Source organism: Gopherus evgoodei, chromosome 2 (assembly GCF_007399415.2).
Source record: "Gopherus evgoodei ecotype Sinaloan lineage chromosome 2, rGopEvg1_v1.p, whole genome shotgun sequence".
In the NCBI taxonomy this organism is placed as follows: Eukaryota; Metazoa; Chordata; order Testudines; family Testudinidae; genus Gopherus; species Gopherus evgoodei.
The window spans coordinates 205939231-205958983 of NC_044323.1; the positions used below are offsets into that span (position 1 = coordinate 205939231).

At 40.1% G+C, this 19753-nt stretch overlaps 1 protein-coding gene across 6 annotated transcripts in view; it reads left to right on the forward strand.

Moving 5' to 3' along the window:
- PPP4R1 (protein phosphatase 4 regulatory subunit 1) overlaps nt 1-19753 on the forward strand; it is an 88954-nt gene that overhangs the window by 21673 nt on the left and 47528 nt on the right. For 3 of the 6 annotated variants that reach the window (XM_030552753.1, XM_030552754.1, XM_030552756.1), the window contains 2 exons: nt 4761-4896; nt 12282-12388. The exons of 1 other annotated variant lie outside the window; for it this stretch is intronic. In XM_030552753.1, the coding sequence (XP_030408613.1) occupies nt 4761-4896; nt 12282-12388 (243 nt within the window). The remainder of the gene's footprint in view (nt 1-4760; nt 4897-12281; nt 12389-19753) is intronic. 2 more of the 6 variants (XM_030552755.1, XM_030552757.1) reach the window with 1 other exon arrangement.

A 19753-nucleotide genomic window follows, 5' to 3' on the forward strand; every position in this document is an offset into this window, starting at 1 on the left:
CAAGCAACCAATGACTTAGTTTGTGGACAGCTGGAAATAGGTATTGCAATTGGTGAAATCAACCAAGCTCTCTTGACAAAGTTCCTAGTGTCTGTGGCAAATTAGGCAAATTAAAAACCAAAATAAAAAATATTGTATATAGAAATGTCTTCTACACTGTAGAATAGAGGAGACCAGCATGTGTTTGGGGCAGTTTGGGAATTACAAAGATTAGTTTGGGAATTCATCTGTACGGTTCCAAAACTAGGGAACATGGAGACTTACACTTCAGAAAAGTTCAGGGTAACTGCACCTATATTTCCCCTCCATGATCAACAAAAGGTACCCACTCTAGACTCGTGGCTCCTCAGCCATCAGCTCTTTTGGACAGAGGCACTTGTTTCCCTCCCTCCTGACCTGGGTTTTTTGCAGATTGCACAGTTCCCAGCCTACACTGTGATATCCCTAGCAAGCCAGACTGCCTCAAGCAGCCAGCATCTGCTCTCTGATTTCTTTTCAAAGGCTGTGATAACTAATTGCCAGCAATCCCAAGTTACCACACAACTCTTTAGAAGGAAGGACATTTATTCTTAAGGTGAAAGCATTACAGAGAAAACTTACTTACATGCATTCTAAAGCTTACCAGGAGTCTGATAAGAGTCAGTCCTTCAGACCCTACTAAGCTGTTTTCTGTGATTACAAGTTCAAAACAGCCTTAGCTCAGAACTAGCACAACCATGAATAGTTCAGTCTTTTCTTTATACAGCTTGGGCCTTTGATCCTGGTCTCATGTAGCAGGTGATCAGCAGACTAAGGCTGACTCCTCAGGGTATCACTATGAAAGGCTGGGTTTTTGCATAACTGGAGGTGGGGAATATGCATTCTCCTCCCCTTACATATTTCCCAGGAAACCCACTTCACACATACTGTCCCAAAAGACCATTCTTGTCTGTGACATTGTTCAATATAATCCTTTGATTATTAAGACAGACAATAATACACCTCTACCCTGATATAATGCTGTCCTCAGGAGCCAAAAAATCTTACCGCATTATAAGGGAAACCACGTTATATCAAACTTGCTTTGATCCACCAGTGTGTGCAGCCCCACGCCCCCGGAGCACTTCTTTACCGCGTTATATCTGAATTCATGTTCTGTTGGGTCGCGTTATATCTGGGTAGAGGTGTATATAACCTTTGAATTTAATACAGTGGATTCTGAAGATTGCTAAGCTTAGTTCACTGAGGTTTTTCAAGGATATTTCAGAAAATTGTCTTGTCACAGAGTCTTTCTATGGGCTATTACTTGTCCCAGGATCACTTGTCAGTGCTCTTTTGTACCCTTAAAAAATCCAAGGTAACTTCAAAGACTGCATCCCATTTTTAATTTTTACGGAATGAGCAAATACACTGAGCTACAGAAAAGGTTTAAAATCTGTCAAAGGGAAAATTTCACACAGTCTTAACTTTACCACTACATGCCTCCATAATTCTTGGCATTTATAATGGTTTATATGTATGAAATGCAACATACAAAGGCACTGACTAATCAGATTCACAAGAATTCACACTTAATCCCTTCAGCTATGACTTGCCACGTTAATGGAGCATTCTAGTAGTTTTTTTTTTTTTATTTCAGTTTAGACAAAATACCTGTATCCCAGGATCTAGGCATCCAAGCATCTGTTAAAAATATAATGAATAGCATGAAAAGAGCAGCAAACACCTTCCAACTTAAAAAGTCAGTAAGAGCTTGTCTACTTACATTTTTTTTACTGATTTAGCTATATTAATTTAGAGATAAATATAGTTGAATTGATGCAACCGGTAATGTGGACATATTTATTATGATATAAAGAGGCTTATTTTGGTATGTCTTATTTCCTGGGTGTCTAGATCTAAACCAACATAATTAAATTGGAATATAGACTGTGTTGGGCAGTCCTTAGAAAACAAAATCTCATAGGCCTTGTCTTCAGTCTGGGAAAAAAAGGTGTATTCTTAACTTGAGTTAACTAACATGAGGAAAATCATGACAAAGACAAAGCAGTTTGCAGTTTTTATCTGAGTTAACCTTCAACTTGGCCAGCTAACTCAGGTTAAGTTGTGCACACGCACACTTTCTCTTCCTCTCCTATCTCCCAGTGAAGACCAAGACCTATTCCCAAAAGAAACCCTGTGGCCTTGTCTACACTGCCACTTTAAAGTGCTGAAACTTTCTCGCTCAGGGGTGTGAAAAAACACCCCCTGAGCAATGCAAGTTTCAGCGCTGTAAAGTGGCAGTGTAGACTGCCCCAGCCCCGGAAGCCTCCCATCATGGGAGTGGGTTTTTTTACTAAATCTCAACCACCTCTACCCTCCCCAAGTGCCTGTTTAGTTGTGTAAACAATAGGTTGCTAAGTGTTTTATCTTTGGCTACAATCATTTGATTACACAACTGATCTTTCCTGAGCCCCTCTCATGAGTAGTTCAGTATCACTCCACCCAGTCTGACTTCATGTTTGCAAAGTGTCTGTCTTCTCTTACCCTCCAACTGTAACTTCATCACCACCTTATTCTCCTCGCTTCCCAGCTGCTACTGCACTAGATCTCCCCTACTAAGCTGGTTCCCAGCTGCCTCCCTACCCAAATCTTATTCTCTTCCTTTCTCCCTGATTTTCCCTTAAGAAACCCATACATTTGACTCCCAGATACTGTAGAATTTGGCCACTTTGCTTCTCTTTTGGGATATTTGCTGCTCATCCATCCATTAACTTTCATGTATATTTTCTAGTCATCTCCTTCTATAGCAATTACAGAATGGCAGTTTATTGCCCAGGTAGGGAATGAGTACATGACTTTACATATAAAGAAACACTGTTAATATAATTTAGGTCCTAAAATATCATTCCCCTAAGATAACATAATATACAATAGTGTGTTATTTAAGGAAGATACATTCTGAAGACTAAAATGTGTAAGGATTCAATTCAGAAAATCATGGATGCATGCATTTGGAATATTGAGAATAAATTATATGTCTGAAATGCTAACTTTCAGAACTCTTAGGGTATGTCTGCACTGCAGTTAAACACCTGCGACTGACTGGTGCCAGCTGACGTGAGCTTGTGGGCCTCAGGCTAAGGGGCTGTTCAATTGCGGTGTAGACCACGGATTGGCAGCCTCTGGCACACGGCTTGCCAGGGAAGCAGCCTCGTGGGCCAGGCCAGTTTGTTTACCTGCCACGTCTGCAGGTTCGGCCGATTGTAGCTCCCACTGGCCGCGGTTCACCGCTCCAGGCTAGTGGGGGTGGCAGGAAGCTGCGGTCAGCACATCCCTCTGCCCACGCCGCTTCCCACCACCCCCATTGGCCTGGAGCGGCGAACCACGGCCAGTGGGAGCCGCGATCAGCCAAAACTGCGGACACGGTAGGTAAACAAATTGGCCCGACCTGCCCGGGTGCTTACTCTGGTGGCGTGCCAGAGGTTGCCGACCCCTGGTGTAGATATTCAGGCTTGGGTTGCCTCCTAAACTTTGGGATGCTCCCACCTCGCAAGGTCCTAGAGTGCAGGATCTATCCCGAGTCCGAATGTCTAGACTGTAATTAAACAGCTCCTTAGCCTGAGCCCATGAGCCCAAGTAAGCTGTCACTGGCCAGCTGCAGGTTTGGAATTGCAGTGTAGACATACCCATAGTATGATTTTATAAAAGGTGAGTAGAGGAGTGTGTTTGTTTTTCTGATTTTGCTTTTAAAAAATATAGTCCTCGGCTGATATACCAAGTCTATAGCCTTGAAAATATTATATGGCAGAACTTAAATAGCCAGACAGACTAGGAAGTAGTTATACAGTGCAGTGGTGTCAGACCAAGTGGCAATAACTTTGACCTGGGGTTCCTGCAGTTTTTAGGTATAAGAGTAGTCTCATTTGAGCTCTTTGTGACTCACATGAGTAAGTCCTTGGCCTGTTATACTTAATCTTCAGTTAACTTGGAGGAGTTATACGCATTCAGAGACTTAGCTTAAGCCCCCATCCTTCACACTGCTCCATGCACAATTCCCATACACAGCCCTAGTAACTTTACTGAGGCTGCATGTGGATGCAAGTATGTGCCTGCATAAAGCTACTTTTCAGATTAAAATGTGTGTATGTGCAGTTAATATTTTAGATCTATATTTTCTATATAGAAGTAGATGCATTTGGAAATATTTTCTACATTTGATATTGGACTATAATGTTACAGCAAATATTTGAAGTTCATTTTTGTATTCAACTTTCATTTGTGTGCATCTGTTTTGTGCTTAGTAGACATTTTAAATTGCATTAATATTCATCTTTAATTGTTCCTTAGTCCAGATATACATTGTCTGCAAAAACTACACCTGTCAATAGTTATAGATTTTTATTTTACTGAAATATTTAATCTAGATGTTTTTTAAAAAGTTGAGTTGACTGACGAGTCAGGATTAGTCAACAGTCATTTGATGTATGCAAATGGAAATATTGTGTAACTACTGCAGCTTTAAACATTTTGTGACATTTCAGACTTGGGAAGTTGGAGCAAATGGCATGCAAGTTGAAGCAAACAGGTTTTGAGATTAAACATTGACCTATATAAAGAGGGCTTCATAGAAGGAAAATGACTGTAAAGGAAAATGAGGGTATTTTTAAAATGTAGTTCAATATATATTTATCTGAGACAGAGATTCCTGCCTAGACTTGCTTGTCCTCAGACCAACAAAGGTCATCATTGTAGTGTTAAAGTATTGTGATTATAAGGAATATTTCTGATGTCTCTGATAGTTGGTGTGGATGACTACAGCTCAGAGTCTGATGTGATTATTATACCTTCAGCCCTGGACTTTGTCTCACAAGATGAAATGTTGACGCCTTTGGGAAGACTGGACAAGTACGCTGCAAGTGAGAACATATTTAACAGGTATGCTTTTTAAATGTTCTGTTCTGTTTAAAGAACAAGGTGCATATTGTGTACTAATCTGATTTAGATATCTGATTAGAGGTCATCTGTGGACATGTTCTAAAAATTTCTTTTAAAAATACATTGCCAGGTTAAAATTCATGTTAATCCCCCCCCTTCCACATACAAATCCCTTCACCCTCCCTCCCCCCCAAAAAACAACAAAAACAAAACGTTTCTTAACGGTTAAGTACCTTTAATTCTCGGAGATCCTCAGAGTTTTTCATAAAGTGGATCATATCCTAATAGGTTCCTGTGGATACTTTCCCTCCTATTAACAATCGCATGGCAGTAGTTGCCACAGGGCTGTCATAATTTATGTGGAAAAGTTATACTAGGAAAATATTGTTTATTTAATTAAATGTAGCAGCTGCAAACAAGGGACACCAGCATCTTGTGACCGGCCAGCTTTGAGCAGACTATCAAGTATCCTGTGTGCCACTGGTAGTCCACAGACCACAGTTTGAATATTAAAACTTCTTTAGGATATTAAAACTGAAAACATTTTAAAAATCTAATTTACTTTTTCACCTTTTGTGTGCTTGGTTTATTTTTCCCACTGTGTGTTTTATAATAATGCAAGTGGACTAGTTATTTCATGTTCTGGTTTTTGTACAATAGTATTATGTATGCTATAGTGTTTGGGTTTCACATGCTGCAAGGGAATGTTCGAATCCAAACCAAGACCTCTTTTTGTTGGAATTTTAAAAGATCATGAATATTTTGATATTAATATAAGTTACTGTAAAAGTTTTTTTGGTGTTTTATTTTAATAAAGCTTATATTTTGGACCTAAACTACCTTTAATAATGTGTTTATGTGCAGTTCTTAATTTTTAGGCTTGCTTTCCATATACTTTTCAGTCACATTGCAGATTAGCCTGTTAATTTTGGTATTTAGGGCCCCTGTCCTTTAAAGATTTACATGTGCTTAATATTAAGCATGTGAATAGTCCCTAAAAGCAACATGCCCCCATTTACCAGACTGGTCCTTCATTTTTCAGACTGAACTAAAGTTTTTAAATGTTCTACTTTATTAAGGTTTAGCTTGTTATAGCCATGAAAAATTTTCTTCCTCTTCAAGTATCTTGCATTTAATAGGTCGTGGTGCTAATTTGGGTTTACTTCTGTGGAGAAACCCCTGACACCCAACGTTTCCTCACAGTTTTGCAATTGAGGGTTGAATCAGCAGATCACCAAAGTAGTAGTTTCTAAATAAACTTTCTAAGGCCTATGGTATTTTATTGTGATATGTAATAAAAAGCAGTTAGTGAGGAAAACAAAACTTTTTTAAATGTCAAGCCAATGAGGTTCAAACTTAACAGGAATAATTTCCCCCACATGCATTCTCAAGAGGTTTTCAACTCCACTTAATAAAATAAAATAAAATCTTTTTTCTTTCTTTTTTCCCTTCAAACTACCCTTTTCCCTACACGTGCATGATCAGTTTTCTCTCTTTTCCCCATGACCCCGTTATGGGTTAATACGTATGTTTTCTTATAAGTGTACTTAATGTTGTAACATGTATACATTTCAAATGAAAATTATTCCATTTTTGAGGAAAGACTGCTAAAGTATACTTTATCTTCAAAACAGACTCAAGAGTTTAGATTAGGAAGGTGCTTTGAAATGATGTCAACAGAAGTTGGAGTTTTAGATTTACCATTGTTCTCAAGCCAGTGTTAGGGATCTTAATCTGCTTTATAATCACTTCTGATATTTGCCAAGTCCAGGGGGTAGGGTGTTTGGGTGTGTGTGTGTGTGTGTGTGTTTGGATATTAATCTTTTCATTCATAGTGGTACATTGAAGTTCAGTGTAAAATTGGGAATTAATGCAGAAACTCTTTTAGGTTTGCTTGTTTGACAAATATTCAAATTACTAGTAGTAAAATGACTGGTTTCAAGTCCTGTTTTTTTTGTAAACTTGAAAAATCTTCCAAATCATGATTTAGAATGCCTGCAGAAAGCAAATGGCAACTTTTTTCTAACCTTCCTTTATTTTTTCTAAATGTGTACTTGTAGGGTGAAATTCATTTCTTATGAAAAGCTCTGGTAAAAGAGTCTTGCACCACTTAGACCCTGTGATAGAAATTAGGGGAAGAAAGGGATAAAATGGTTGTGCATAGAGGAAGTCTCTGCATCACCTGTGCTCTGTGGAGAAGTCTCGATGCTGGTTCCAAATCAGCAAGCAGTTAAGAGGAGTTTGGCGTGCCCGAGTAAAGTTATCTATGGTTCTTTGAGTATATAACTGTGAAGTAGGTGCATACTTGCCTTGTGTGCACAAGATAAAAGTCTTGTGAATAGCCGTGTTCATCGGGGAAGCTCTGGTAGTCACTATAAGAAGGACCTTGTCTTCAGGCATCAGAATTCCAAAGGAGGTGCAAGCCATTGTAGAGAACCTATCCTAAGAAGGGATGGAGTTGCTCAGCAATCACACAGACAATGATCTGCATTCTTTGAAGGATTTGAAGGCTATCATACATTTCTTTGGAATCTATGCACTGTCTCTTTATCAAAAAACATACTGTTACACACCTCAGATGAGACAGAATAGGACAGGCTCTTGCATCAGAGAGCACAGTTATCCACCCGGGAAAAAGCCCAGATACATCAGGAAATGCCAGTCTACTTCTCAGTGACACATACTGCACCAGTGACACTTCAGCATATTTGACAGAACTGTTGGGAGCCACATCAGAGCAACTTTAGTGAACATAACCTTCAGAAGCCACCTTGCTTCTTGCACCAGCTATGGTCTGCCACCAGAAAGAAGGGTGTCAGGATGGTAGTTAGTGATGGTTTCTATCGGATTTCATTCCTTAGCCCACCTCCACCCCATTTCCCTCTTCCTCTTCAGGGACTTCTCTCACGAGAACCTAATGCAGGCAGAAATGGTTTAATTGCTTTGTGTAGGAGCCAAAGGAGGTGCTACCCAAATACAGGGGAAGAGGCTTCTTTTTCTGTATTTCCTCTTTCTTCTGAAGAAAATGGCTCTTTATTCTATGGTAGATCTGTGGAGATGCCACAAATACATACATTACCTCAGGTTCAGGATGGTAAAACTAGTCTTCCCTCATTCCATCTGTTCAAGCTCAAAACTGATTAGCGGCTCGACTTACAGGAAGCCATCCATAGGAAGTACCTATGATGCACAGTGAGTCCCAACCATTACCAGTACAAGGCACTGCCATTTGAACTCTCCATGGGATCGAAGATCTTGACAAATTGCTTAGTGGTGTTAGCAGCAGTACACTCAAGGAGAGGTGATATTCACGTTTACCTGTACCTAGAGGATTGGCTGATCAGAGGCAGGAGTCTAAATCTTATATCATTCCATCACAAATGATAGAGTTCATACGAGCTACAATCAACTCTCCATTGGTGAAATCTTATCTCCAGAGGACAGGTTCCACTCTTTCTAATCAATAATAAACAACCTAAAGTCAAGTCCAGTTGTAACAATGTAGACTTGCTGAGGTCTACTTGGCCACTTGTTGGTGGGTACATAAATGACACCACTTTGCAAACTTCACCTTTGGTCTCTACAACTTTGGCTGAGGGGAGAGTACTCCTTGTCAAACACCACATGAGCAAGAGGGTCACAGTCTCACTCCAAGTTTTGAGAGAGCACAGTTGGTGGTTAAGCCCCAAGAACAGACCAAAGAATGTTCAATACTCTGCCCCCTCTGACAATGATACACATTATAGACCCACCGGAACAGGATAGGGAGCCCATCTAAACTATTTATAGGTCTAGGGAACCTGGTCTCAAGATGACTTGAAACGTAAGCATCCCTAAGCTCATGCCCATAGACTGGCTTGTATGGCATTTTCTATCCTCCTGTGGAACTCCATGGTACAGATCTTGATGGTCAATACACTATATAAATAGGTAGGGAGGAGCTGGTTCATTACCCCTTTGATAGGAAGCCATCAAGCTGTGATATGCTGCCCAAATGGGATAACTCCATTGGCTCGTTCTCTTCCAGAAATCAGCAACAACCTAACAGACTTCTTGAGCAGACCTGCAGTAGCCAACAATGGGTGGTTGCTGTGGAAATCCATCAGAGCTGATATTTGGTTAATTTAGGATTTCTACAGTTGATCTTTTTGCCACCTGGAACAGTGCCAAATACCCAAACTTTTTGCTCCAGAGGAATAAAATGCCCCATTTTGTTGCCAGACTGCTTCTTGCAACAATAGACTCAAGTCCTGAATGCATTTCCACCAATTTTTCCCCGATCCCCAGGTTGATAGCCAAAGTCAGAAGGGGCAAAGCCACTTTGATCCTTGGAATCTTGTATCCAAGTTTCTCAAAAGTCTTCTGCATGCTTAACCACTGGTTAGAGATCTAACTTTGATATGAGTCCTCCACGTCCTCCTCCTAAAGCACCTCCTTTTTAATAGCTTGCACACTGTTCATTGTGCCACCTTACCCTTAAGATGGTTTTTCTTGTTGCCATCATCTGGGTAAGGAGGATCAGTGAGCTCTAAGTTCTCATGGTTGGACCTGCTTGTATGTTCTTTCACAGGGACAAAGTTGTGCTGTATCTGCATCCCAGATTCATCCCTCAGTTGGTCTCAAAATTCCACCTAAACTATTCACTCAATCTGCTTATTTTCTTCCCATAATCTGACTTGACACAGGATAAAAGAAGCTAAGTACTGTGAACATTTCCAGAGTCATACTCTATTACATTGACAGGGCCAAGCCTTTTAAGCCTGTCCCCTTGCCTCTTTCTGGTTACAGTCATCCCTTTGAAAGGCCAGGCCATCTCATCACAGAGAATATGTGGATCATGCACTGTATTTCCATCTGTTTTATCAGATGTCTGGCCACCCTCTCCTCTAAATGTCAAAGCTCACTCCACCATGGCACAGGCATTGTCTTCTGCCTGCTTCAGGAATATGCTGAGATCTAAAAGGTAGCAACAATGGGCAACTCACTGACCTTTGTCAAACATTACATCCTTGACTTAGCAACAAGGTCAGATGCCGAGTTTGGGAGAGCAGCGCTTCAATCGTTATTTGAGTAGTATAGCTGAAATTCCTCATTCCCACCATCCAGTGAGGCAACTGCTTTCCAGTCAACAGTTACGCGTAATTGAAGAAGAAAGAACAGTTACTTACCTACAGTGACTGATAACAACATCTTGGGAATGGAATGGAATCAATGTGGCTCTTGTGACCTATCCTCAATACCCACTTTAGGGAGTCCAAAGCAACTATGGGTTTTGAATTGTGAGGGAATTGAGGGAGAGTCTTGGCTCTCCTGCTCTTTATGCCCTTTTGTGGGACCACAGGGAGGCATAGGGTGCATAAATGGCATCAAAGGACCCAGCTATTTAGAAGATATCCATCTTTTGTGCATGAGGCGCATAACCATTCTACAGTAGGATCCACATTGAGTACAATATCTTGAAGAACCATGCACTGTAGGGTAAGGAATCATTCTTTCCCTATGATTCTCTGTCTAAGGTTCCAGTGGTCAATGAAACCTTGGAGAAAGGATGCAGAATGGAAGTAGTAGGGCTGGGAGATGGCAGGTGAAACCTGTTAACTTGCCTGCTAGTTGAAGGAAGGGAGGTCATTTACATCCCTCATAGAGTTTCTTGCATACAAGCTGAGTTTTCAGGCTAAACTTATGAGCACTACACAGATACTTCTGGTCATTTGATGATAAATTTGGGCAAAGCATGAATCCTGATCAAACTGGAATTTTCTTGTTACATTATAGTCAATGAGCGTGTTTTTATTAGCTGTTTCTCTATTTAGACATGTATAGTACTTTTTCCAGATTGAAACTTGGCACGGGTGATCTCATTTCAAGAGCAGACTTGGAAAAGTGAAAAGTCTCTACAGTTTGTTGTATTTTTAAAGAAAATATACAAGAAAGGAGTTTCTTAAAAAAATTTTTTTCATTTAGAACAGTTTTGCAGATGGTTAGTATGTAATGTGGATGGATTACTTTTGATATTGTGGAAAAGTTTACCCATTTTAATTCTAGTAAGTTTTTTGATGTTGAGGCTTTTGACATTCATGGAAATTGTCTGTATTTTCCTGGCTCCAGTTAAATTAATTGCAAAGTTCCTAAGGCCCTGTGCATGTGAGAGATACAGCCATTTATTAGCAACCAGTCTGTGACACTCTTATGTGATAGTTTTAATTATGTGGTTGTTTTGTCCACACAGATGAATTTTTCCATGGCCCTCCCATTTGTCAACAAACTTTTTTCTGTTCACGCCTACGTCACTGTGATTGTACCAGACCATTTTGGGAATATCTAGGCGGTTATCCCTTACTGCATCAGGAATGGGATCGGTTGCTTGAAGGACATACACAAAGAGCCAGCAGCCTGTGGGGGCAATGCACTCTTGTCTGGGTTGCCTTGCTATATAGAGAGCTAGAGGACCATCCAAACTGGGGATAGTTGTGTCTATCCCATCTATGCTGCCAAAAAGTGCAAAACTGGTTTCAGAAAGAAAATCACATGCCAGTGTAGGCTGCTTACAAGGAGGAAAGCTGATAGTGGCTATGATTACTAACCAGTCATTAACCATGTTGTCTGAACACATCCCATTTAGAGCCATCCATGTCACTAACAAATTACAATTTTGGTTAAAACTTGGATCTTGTCCTTTAAATTTCTAGACTAGTCTGTAGTGTCAATATCAAGATGTTTTGGTTTCATTATAAAAATTTCATGAGTTACAAGTAGTGGGTGAGGTGGTTCTGATTTACATGAATGCTGCATATCTGTTACTCAAACATAAACAGAGCTGTACATGTGTTTATTTTCATGATGCGTGTACTTGACTTTTTGTAGGCTTTGCACAAAATGCAGCTTTGGTAGGTTATCTTTAATTTGGCTATAGTTAGTCTTTATTGAGTGCTCATACTTTCATTAGTGGAAATAACCCATAGTTGTATCAAAAACTGTTTAAAAGCAAGGGTCTCGCCTCACCTTGCCTCAGCCAAGTAGGGGAATTCAGAGTTGAGTATGAAAATCTGACTCTCTCAACCCCCACGCCCTCTGGAAGATGGGGAATAATCCCAGGTTTTTGACGTCACCTCTGATGTCGTTTGTCCTTGTAAATTGAAGAGAGACTGTTAACATTAATTCAACTTTTTATATTCAATGTTAATAGTTCTGATATTTAGTATAGCTCTAAAAATACTTGGAGTATATTAAAGGTTTTTTTAACTAAAGTTATTAAGGTAAAATTATTTAGATCCATTTTTATGGTCTGGTTAGAAAACTTGTCCACACCGAGAAATATTGAGTAATCGAAAACGTTATGTTACTGCTTCCAAAAATTGTATGATATTTATTCTCTCATGAACTAGGCAAATGGTGGCTCGAAGTTTGCTGGACACTTTGAAGGAAGTCAGCGATGATGAGAGAGATTGTATTGCTGTGCTGGAGAGAATCAGCAGATTAGCTGATGATTCAGGTATGTAGTATGAAAGATCATAATGGACTAATGGAGAAAGATCAAAGCTTTTAACATTAGATCAGTGTGTTTTCCCTCCCCTTTCATATTTAAAATGAACCTTAAGAATTCCATATGTATTTTCTATTTTATTTATTTTTTCTCCGAGACTTTCTCCCCCCCCCCGCGCTGCTTTTCTCAATAGTGCTTTACCAAAACAGCTAATAATATGTAACTCATCTATAGTGCTTTTCATTAGTAGATCTCAACAAAAGTTTGTATTATGTAATCAGGTGTCCCAAATATATGTGGAATCTCGCAATTTGTAGATGAAGATACATTCTCTGCCCTGAAGAGTTGACAATTGAAGGGAGCCTAATCCTGTAAGCTTTCCGTGCAAAACTTCCATAGGCTTCAGTAGGAGTTTCACATGCAGAGAACTTGCAGGTTCAGGCCCTATTTTGGTCAAATCAATCACATGATATTACAAACTGCTGAGTAAAGGAGGACATGAGAATTGTTGATGAGGTGGACGGAAGGATTTTTTTCTTGTAATAGTAGGGGTTTTAGGAGCAATTTGAAGGTGGGGAGAGGGCTTTTCTGATGGAACATATTGAAACTTTTGGATGTTTTGAGATGTGAAGTCAAGAATAGAAGCAAGAAAATGGAATAGTGAGGCAAGAGGACTGGGAAGAGAGTAGGGGATGGGGTTGAATAAGGAGAAGAGCAGGGAAGTAGATGCAGTAAAATTACATATGTAGGGCTTTCTAAGTGAGGATGTGTAGATTAAATTTGATGTGGTAAGAAACAGGAAGTTATGGAGATACATCTGGAGAGGTGATGCTGCGGTTGAAGTAACAAGAGAGGAGGAGGCCTGACATCACAGGAGGCACAAACGTTATTTATACTTTTATAGCAGGAATGCTGTGGGAGTTTGAGAAACCTGTGTAGATCTAACATGAGGAGAAAATTGCTTTTGGTCTTCATCTCCATTACTCCTTTTCTTTCTTCCAGAATCACAGAACACATTGCTTTTCAAGGCAAATTGTTCTACTAAGGGGTTATAATGTTAATTTATAATGCATGTTTTTTATATTTTATATGAGCAAATGTTATTGATAAATAAGTCGCCATTCTGAGTAAAAAATAAGATATCAGTGTTAGTTTTTAATGTATATTTAAATATATACAAAATAGTGGTAAACGATTGTTTCTAGGGCACTTTCCGGCTTAGGTTTTGCTTTTGAAATCTATGTATCTATAGCAGCAGTTTGCCTATTTTTGTTTTTCCAACTGTGCTGAGCACTAGCATCTCCCAGGGCCTCCCGTTAGTTTTGGGTTCTCAGCACATGTGAAAATAGAACATATGTGTCTGGGGGAAAATAGCTTCATGCAGAGCTTTTTATGCATTGGTGCAATAATATCAGCAGTCTTTTTATTGCTATACTGATGACCAAAAGGAATGAGCAAGTCTGCTGCCTAAAGCTTTCATGCATAACTGTCAATTTGACATATCCATTTGTAGAAGAAAGACTGAGTACTGAGACCTGACCTCTAATCTGCTTTGTTTCTTTTAGCAAGAGTCGTGTGTTTATGGTCTGGACTAGTATTTGGCTAGTCAGCAAAAGCAGCATTTTAAGCTTTTTGTGCACTGTAGAATTTGTTTCCTGTGCTACTAGTTTTGTCATACTGTGGGCCTGATTCTGCAGCTGCTCCGTGAATAATACTGCCATTAACTTCATTGTGACTTTCATGCGTGGTACAGATGTAATATCAGGCAATAACCTTTTTCTTTAAGACAGTCAATTTGAACATTCATTGTGCATCTTAAAACAAATGAAAAACTTGTTACAAATGGAAATAGATCTGTCTTGTTGAAGCTGGTTAAAGAGAGTTTGAATACTTGTATCTTTTCAATCTACACTGCAACATTAAATAAAATTACTAATTTTGTATGATAAGAAGTGCTATTTTTGTGATTTAGGTTATTTTTTAAACTTAAAATTTTCAATTATTATTTGTGCTTTGAACTTGCTTAGTTTGGCTCTAATCTCTGTATGGTGGTACTCTGGCTTCATTGTTAGAATTACAACCAGAACCAAGCCCAAGTATCAAGAAAAGCCCATTAGTGCGTGAACTGCTGTGAGATCAGACTAAACTAATGTAGACACCTTCTCATTTTTTGACAGCTGATTTCCATCACTGTCACACTTGAACCATGATAATTGTTTTTTTTTCTGATTTTCACCATCTCTCAGCTGGCTCAAATGAGAAACTGAGGCAGTTTTTTATTGTGGGCATATTGTCTAATTAAGTTTGAAGACAGAAACAGGGATTTGCATTGAATGTTTCATAGTTGAACTGAGAGTCCCCCACCAGTGCTATTCTTAGGCTTCTTGTCTATCACGGAGGATTTCTGTGACTTTCGGTGACCTCTGACTTCTGTAGCGGCCAGTGTGGCTAGCTTCAGGGCTCAGCAGCAGTTTGGGTGGGGGGCTCAGGGCTGGGGGTTGGAGCATGGGGCAGTGCTATACCTCGGTGGGGGGCGGGGAGGGCTCCCCAGAAGTGGCTGGCATGTCCCTGCAGCTCCTAGGGGGAGGCACCACCAGGGCTGTCCCCTCAGTTCCCATTGGCTGTGGTTCCCAGCCAATGGAAGCTGCAAAGCCGGATCTTGTGGCGGAGGCAGTGCATGGAGCCCTCTGGCCTTCACTCTTCCTAGGAGCTACAGGGACATGCTGTCTGCTTGCGAGGAGCCAGATAGGGAGCCTGCCAACCCTCCCACCCAGGACCAGTGAGGTCCCAGATCGTGCACTGCTGCCTGTTCTCTCTGCCCTCCTCCCCAGCACCAGCAGGGGTCCTAGGCCATGCGCTGCCGCCCACCTGCTCTCCCTTCCCTCTACCCCCCAGCACCAGTGGGGGGTCCTGGGCCAACACACCCACCCGCGTCTGCGGCATCCCTGGACCGCCCTCCCCAGAGCACCCCTGGCCCAAGCTTTAGTTAGGGGTATACAGTGCAAATCATGGACAAGTCATGGGCCATGAAGTTTTGTTTACTGCCCGTGACTTGTCCGTGACTTTTATTAAAAATACCTGTGACTAAAATGTAGCCTTAGCTATTGGTAATCAAAATATAGGTATTACAACTGGAATGCTAGAAACACCTATACTAAGGTTGTCTAAACTTCCATTACAGACCTGTATCTTCAGACACTTCTAATGTTAAGTCCATTATTAGGCTGAAATTTTCCAGTCATGATCTCTACCTTTTTTTTTTTTTTTTTTTTAAGTTTGAACCAAAATGGTTCAGTTGTGTATCTGCAGTTGAGTACAAGAATGAGTAAAAATATGATTTTTATTATAAAAATTATTATTCTAAGAACACAGAAATTACCATACAGGATCAGACCAGTGATCTGTCTTGTCCAATATCCTATCTCCAACGGTAGCTAGTAACATCTGCTTTAGAGGAGGAAACCCAGAAGTAGGAAGTTGTGGATTAATCTGCCCCAAGGAAGGTTTCCTCCTAACCCCCAGTAGTTCAAAGGTTGGTGTCAGTCCCAAAGTTTGAGGGTTTCTGTCCCTTCCAAAGTTCTTGGGGTTTTTTTTTGGTTTTTTTTTTTAATATTTACTACCATAATTGGGGTAGGGTATGTGTTCTGGGCAGAAGGTATCATTGCACACACAAACATTTAGTTGGTTTTTTGTATCCTGATAAGCTCTTGACCTCACTGACAACTTGTGTAAAGAGTTCCACAAACTAATTATACTTCGGTAAAATTATTTCCTCTTCCGAATTTGCTACTTTTCAGTTTCATTGTCTCCTTAGTTCTTACCAAAAAAAGAGCGAATAGTGGTTAATGTGCAAACACAAATCTGCCTTGTGTATACATATGTGCTTGTGTGAAGCCCATCACCATAGCATCTGAATGCCTTACAACCATTAACTGATTTATCCTCCCAACAACTCTTGTGAAGTGTAATGTATTCACCCTTGTGAAAGTTAGTGTTGTAGTGAAGACACTGGACTGGGATTCAGGGGTAATGTCCCAGCTTTGCCACTGGCTCCTTTGTGGGCGTGGACAAGTCACTTATGCCTCCTTTTGCCATCTGTAAAATGGGGATAATTGTACTTCTCTGCCTTATCAGTAATCATGATTCCCTCCCTACCTCAGTTGTGTTTGTAACGTCTTATGTTTTGTTTAGCAAACATGCAGCTTGATGCTTCAGGTCTTGTGTGCATGGAGTGCCATTAACTCCCTTTTGAAGTTAACGTTTCAATTCCCATTGAAGTTGTGAATTTTGCAGAGTGCCTGTAGCACTGGGCCCTCTTCATTTGTAACGTCTTGAGACAGGGACTGTATCATCATCTATTTTTGGAAAATACCATGTGTATTTAGGGTACTATAAAAACTACTAATGTAATAAAAAAAACTTTTTAAAGGGCTATTGGGGAAAATGGCAGGGTTGGAGAAGAAAGTCTCCTGCTGGAAAAATATTATATATTTCACCAAACATAGAGATTGTTAGAACACAGTCACCAGAATGACAGACTAGTTAGTTTTCTACATACATCTGTCTCAGAAACAACTTTCTGGATAAGTTTTTGGAAAATGTTAAGTTTATCGTGAGACTAATTATGAGGCTGTAATCAATTTAAATGAAAAATATATTTTAACCATGATTAATCAAGTAACATATGGTAAGCCTAATATAAATAACTTGTCTGCCATGTTTCCAGGATATGTGCACACTGTGCATATTATTGCTATACTAAGAAATGACTGCCAGAGTTTTTTCTTCAGCAGATTTATGGGATGACAGTGAATAGTTCTGAAAACATGTACGGATGTCAAAAGTAATGTTGAAAAGCCAACTTTAAGTAACATTTTGAGATACTGGCTCATAGCCTGCTGACAGCTTAGTAATGTTTTTTAGTCTGCAGCTGACATTGTCCCGAAGATTTTGGAATAACTGAAGTGCTTATGTGTCCCCATCCCCCAGCTGCCAGCAGTTCCACATTCTTCCACTCCATCTTCAACTTGTCAGAAGGTCCTCTTCATCTGCTAATTGCTTCAACGTCTCCTCCCCCTGCCAAAAGTCCTTCTCACTTGGCAGTTACTAGCAAAAATTCTCTCCTTGAATTGCTAATCCCTAGTTTGGTCCACTCTTGTTTGGTTAGCAAGGCATATGGAAAAAGCAAAGCATCACATCTGACAGCCTGAAGGAGCTTGTTTGTGTCCATGGGTTATAGTCAGGAACAGAGGACGGAAGAGGATAATGTAAGGGCCGGATCAGATGATAAACAGTCACATAAAAAAGAATCTAGCACATCAGATAAGGGCAGGCAAATAAACAGGGACAGGTTTTTAAAGTGCTTGTACACAAATGCTAGAAGTCTAAATAATAAGATGGGTGAACTAGAGAGCCTTGTGATAAAGGAGGATATTGATATAATAGGCATCACAGAAACCTGGTGGACTGAGGACAATCAATGGGACACAATCATTCCGGGGTACAAAATATATCAGAAGGGCAGAACAGGTCGTGCAGGGGGAGGAGTGGCACTATATGTGAAAGAAAATGTAGATTCAAATGAAGTAAAAATCTTAAGCAAATCCACATATTCCATAGAATCGCTATGGATAGAAATTTCATGCTATAATAAAAATATAACATTAGGGATCTATTTTTGACCGCCTGACCAGGACAGTAATAGTGATGATGAAATGCTAAGGGAAATTAGAGATGCTATCAAAATTAAGAACCCAATAATGGTGGGGGATTTCAATTATCCCCATATTGACTGGGAACATTTCACTTCAGGACGAAGTGCAGAGATAAAATTGCTCGATACTTTACTTTAAATGACTGCTTCATGGAGCAGCTGGTATGGGAACCCACAACTCTAGATTTAATCCTGAGTGGAGCGCAGGAGCTGGTCCAAGAGGTAACTATAGCAGAGCCCCTTGGAAATAGTGACCATAATACAATAGCATTCAACATCCCTGTGGGGGGAAGAACACCTCAACAGCCCAACACTGTGGCATTTAATTTCAAAAGAGAGAACTATACAAAAATGAGGGGGCTAGTTAAACAGAAGTTAAAAGGTACAATGACTAAAGTGAAATCCCTGCAAGTTGCATGGTCCCTCTTTAAAGACACCATAATAGAGGCCCAACTTCAATGTATACCCCAAATTAAGAAACACAGTAAAAGGACTAAAAAAGAGCTACCGTGGCTTAACAACCATGTAAAAGAAGCAGTGAGAGAGAAAAAGACTTCCTTTTAAAAGTGGAAGTCAAATCCTAGTGAGGCAAATAGAAAGCACAAACACTGCCAGCTTAAGTGCAAGAGAGTAATAAGAAAAGCCAAAGAGGAGTTTGAAGAATGGCTAGCCAAAAAGGTAATAGCAAAATGTTTTTTAAGTACATCAGAAGCAGGAAGCTGCTGAACAACCAGTGGGGCCCCTTGACGATCAAAATACAAAAGGAGCGCTTAAAGATGATAAAGTCATTGCGGAGAAACTAAATGGGTTCTTTGCTTCAGTCTTCACGGCTGAGGATGTTAGGGAGATTCCCAAACCTGAGCCGGCTTTTGTAGGTGACTGATCTGAGGAACTGTCACAGATTGAAGTGTCACTAGAGGAGGTTTTGGAATTAATTGGTAAAGTCAACATTAACAAGTCACCGGGACCACATGGCATTCACCCAAGAGTTCTGAAAGAACTCAGATGTGACGTTGTGGAACTGTTAACTAAGGTTTGTAACCTGTCCTTTAAATTGGCTTCGGTACCCAATGACTGGAAGTTAGCTAATGTAACGCCAATATTTAAAAAAGGCTCTAGAGGCGGTCTCGGCAGTTACAGACCGGTAAGTCTAACGTCGGTACTGGGCAAATTAGTCGAAACAATAGTTAAGAATAAAATTGTCAGACACATAGAAAAACATAAACTGTTGAGCAATAGTCAACATGGTTCCTGTATAGGGAAATCGTGTCTTACTAATCTATTAGAGTTCTTTGAAGGGGTCAACAAACATGTGGACAAGGGGGATCCAGTGGACATAGTGTACTTAGATTTCCAGAAAGCCTTTGACAAGGTCCCTCACCAAAGGCTCTTAGGTAAATTAAGCTGTCATGGGATAAAAGGGAAAGTCCTTTCATGGATTGAGAACTGGTTAAAAGACAGGGAACAAAGGGTAGGAATTAATGGTAAATTCTCAGAATGGGGAGGGGTAACTAGTGGTGTTCCCCAGGGGTCAGACTTAAGATCAATCCTATTCAATTTATTCATAAATGATCTGGAGAAAGGGGTAAATAGTGAGGTGGCAAAGTTTGCCAATGATACTAAACTACTCAAGATAGTTAAGACCAAAGCAGGTTGTGAAG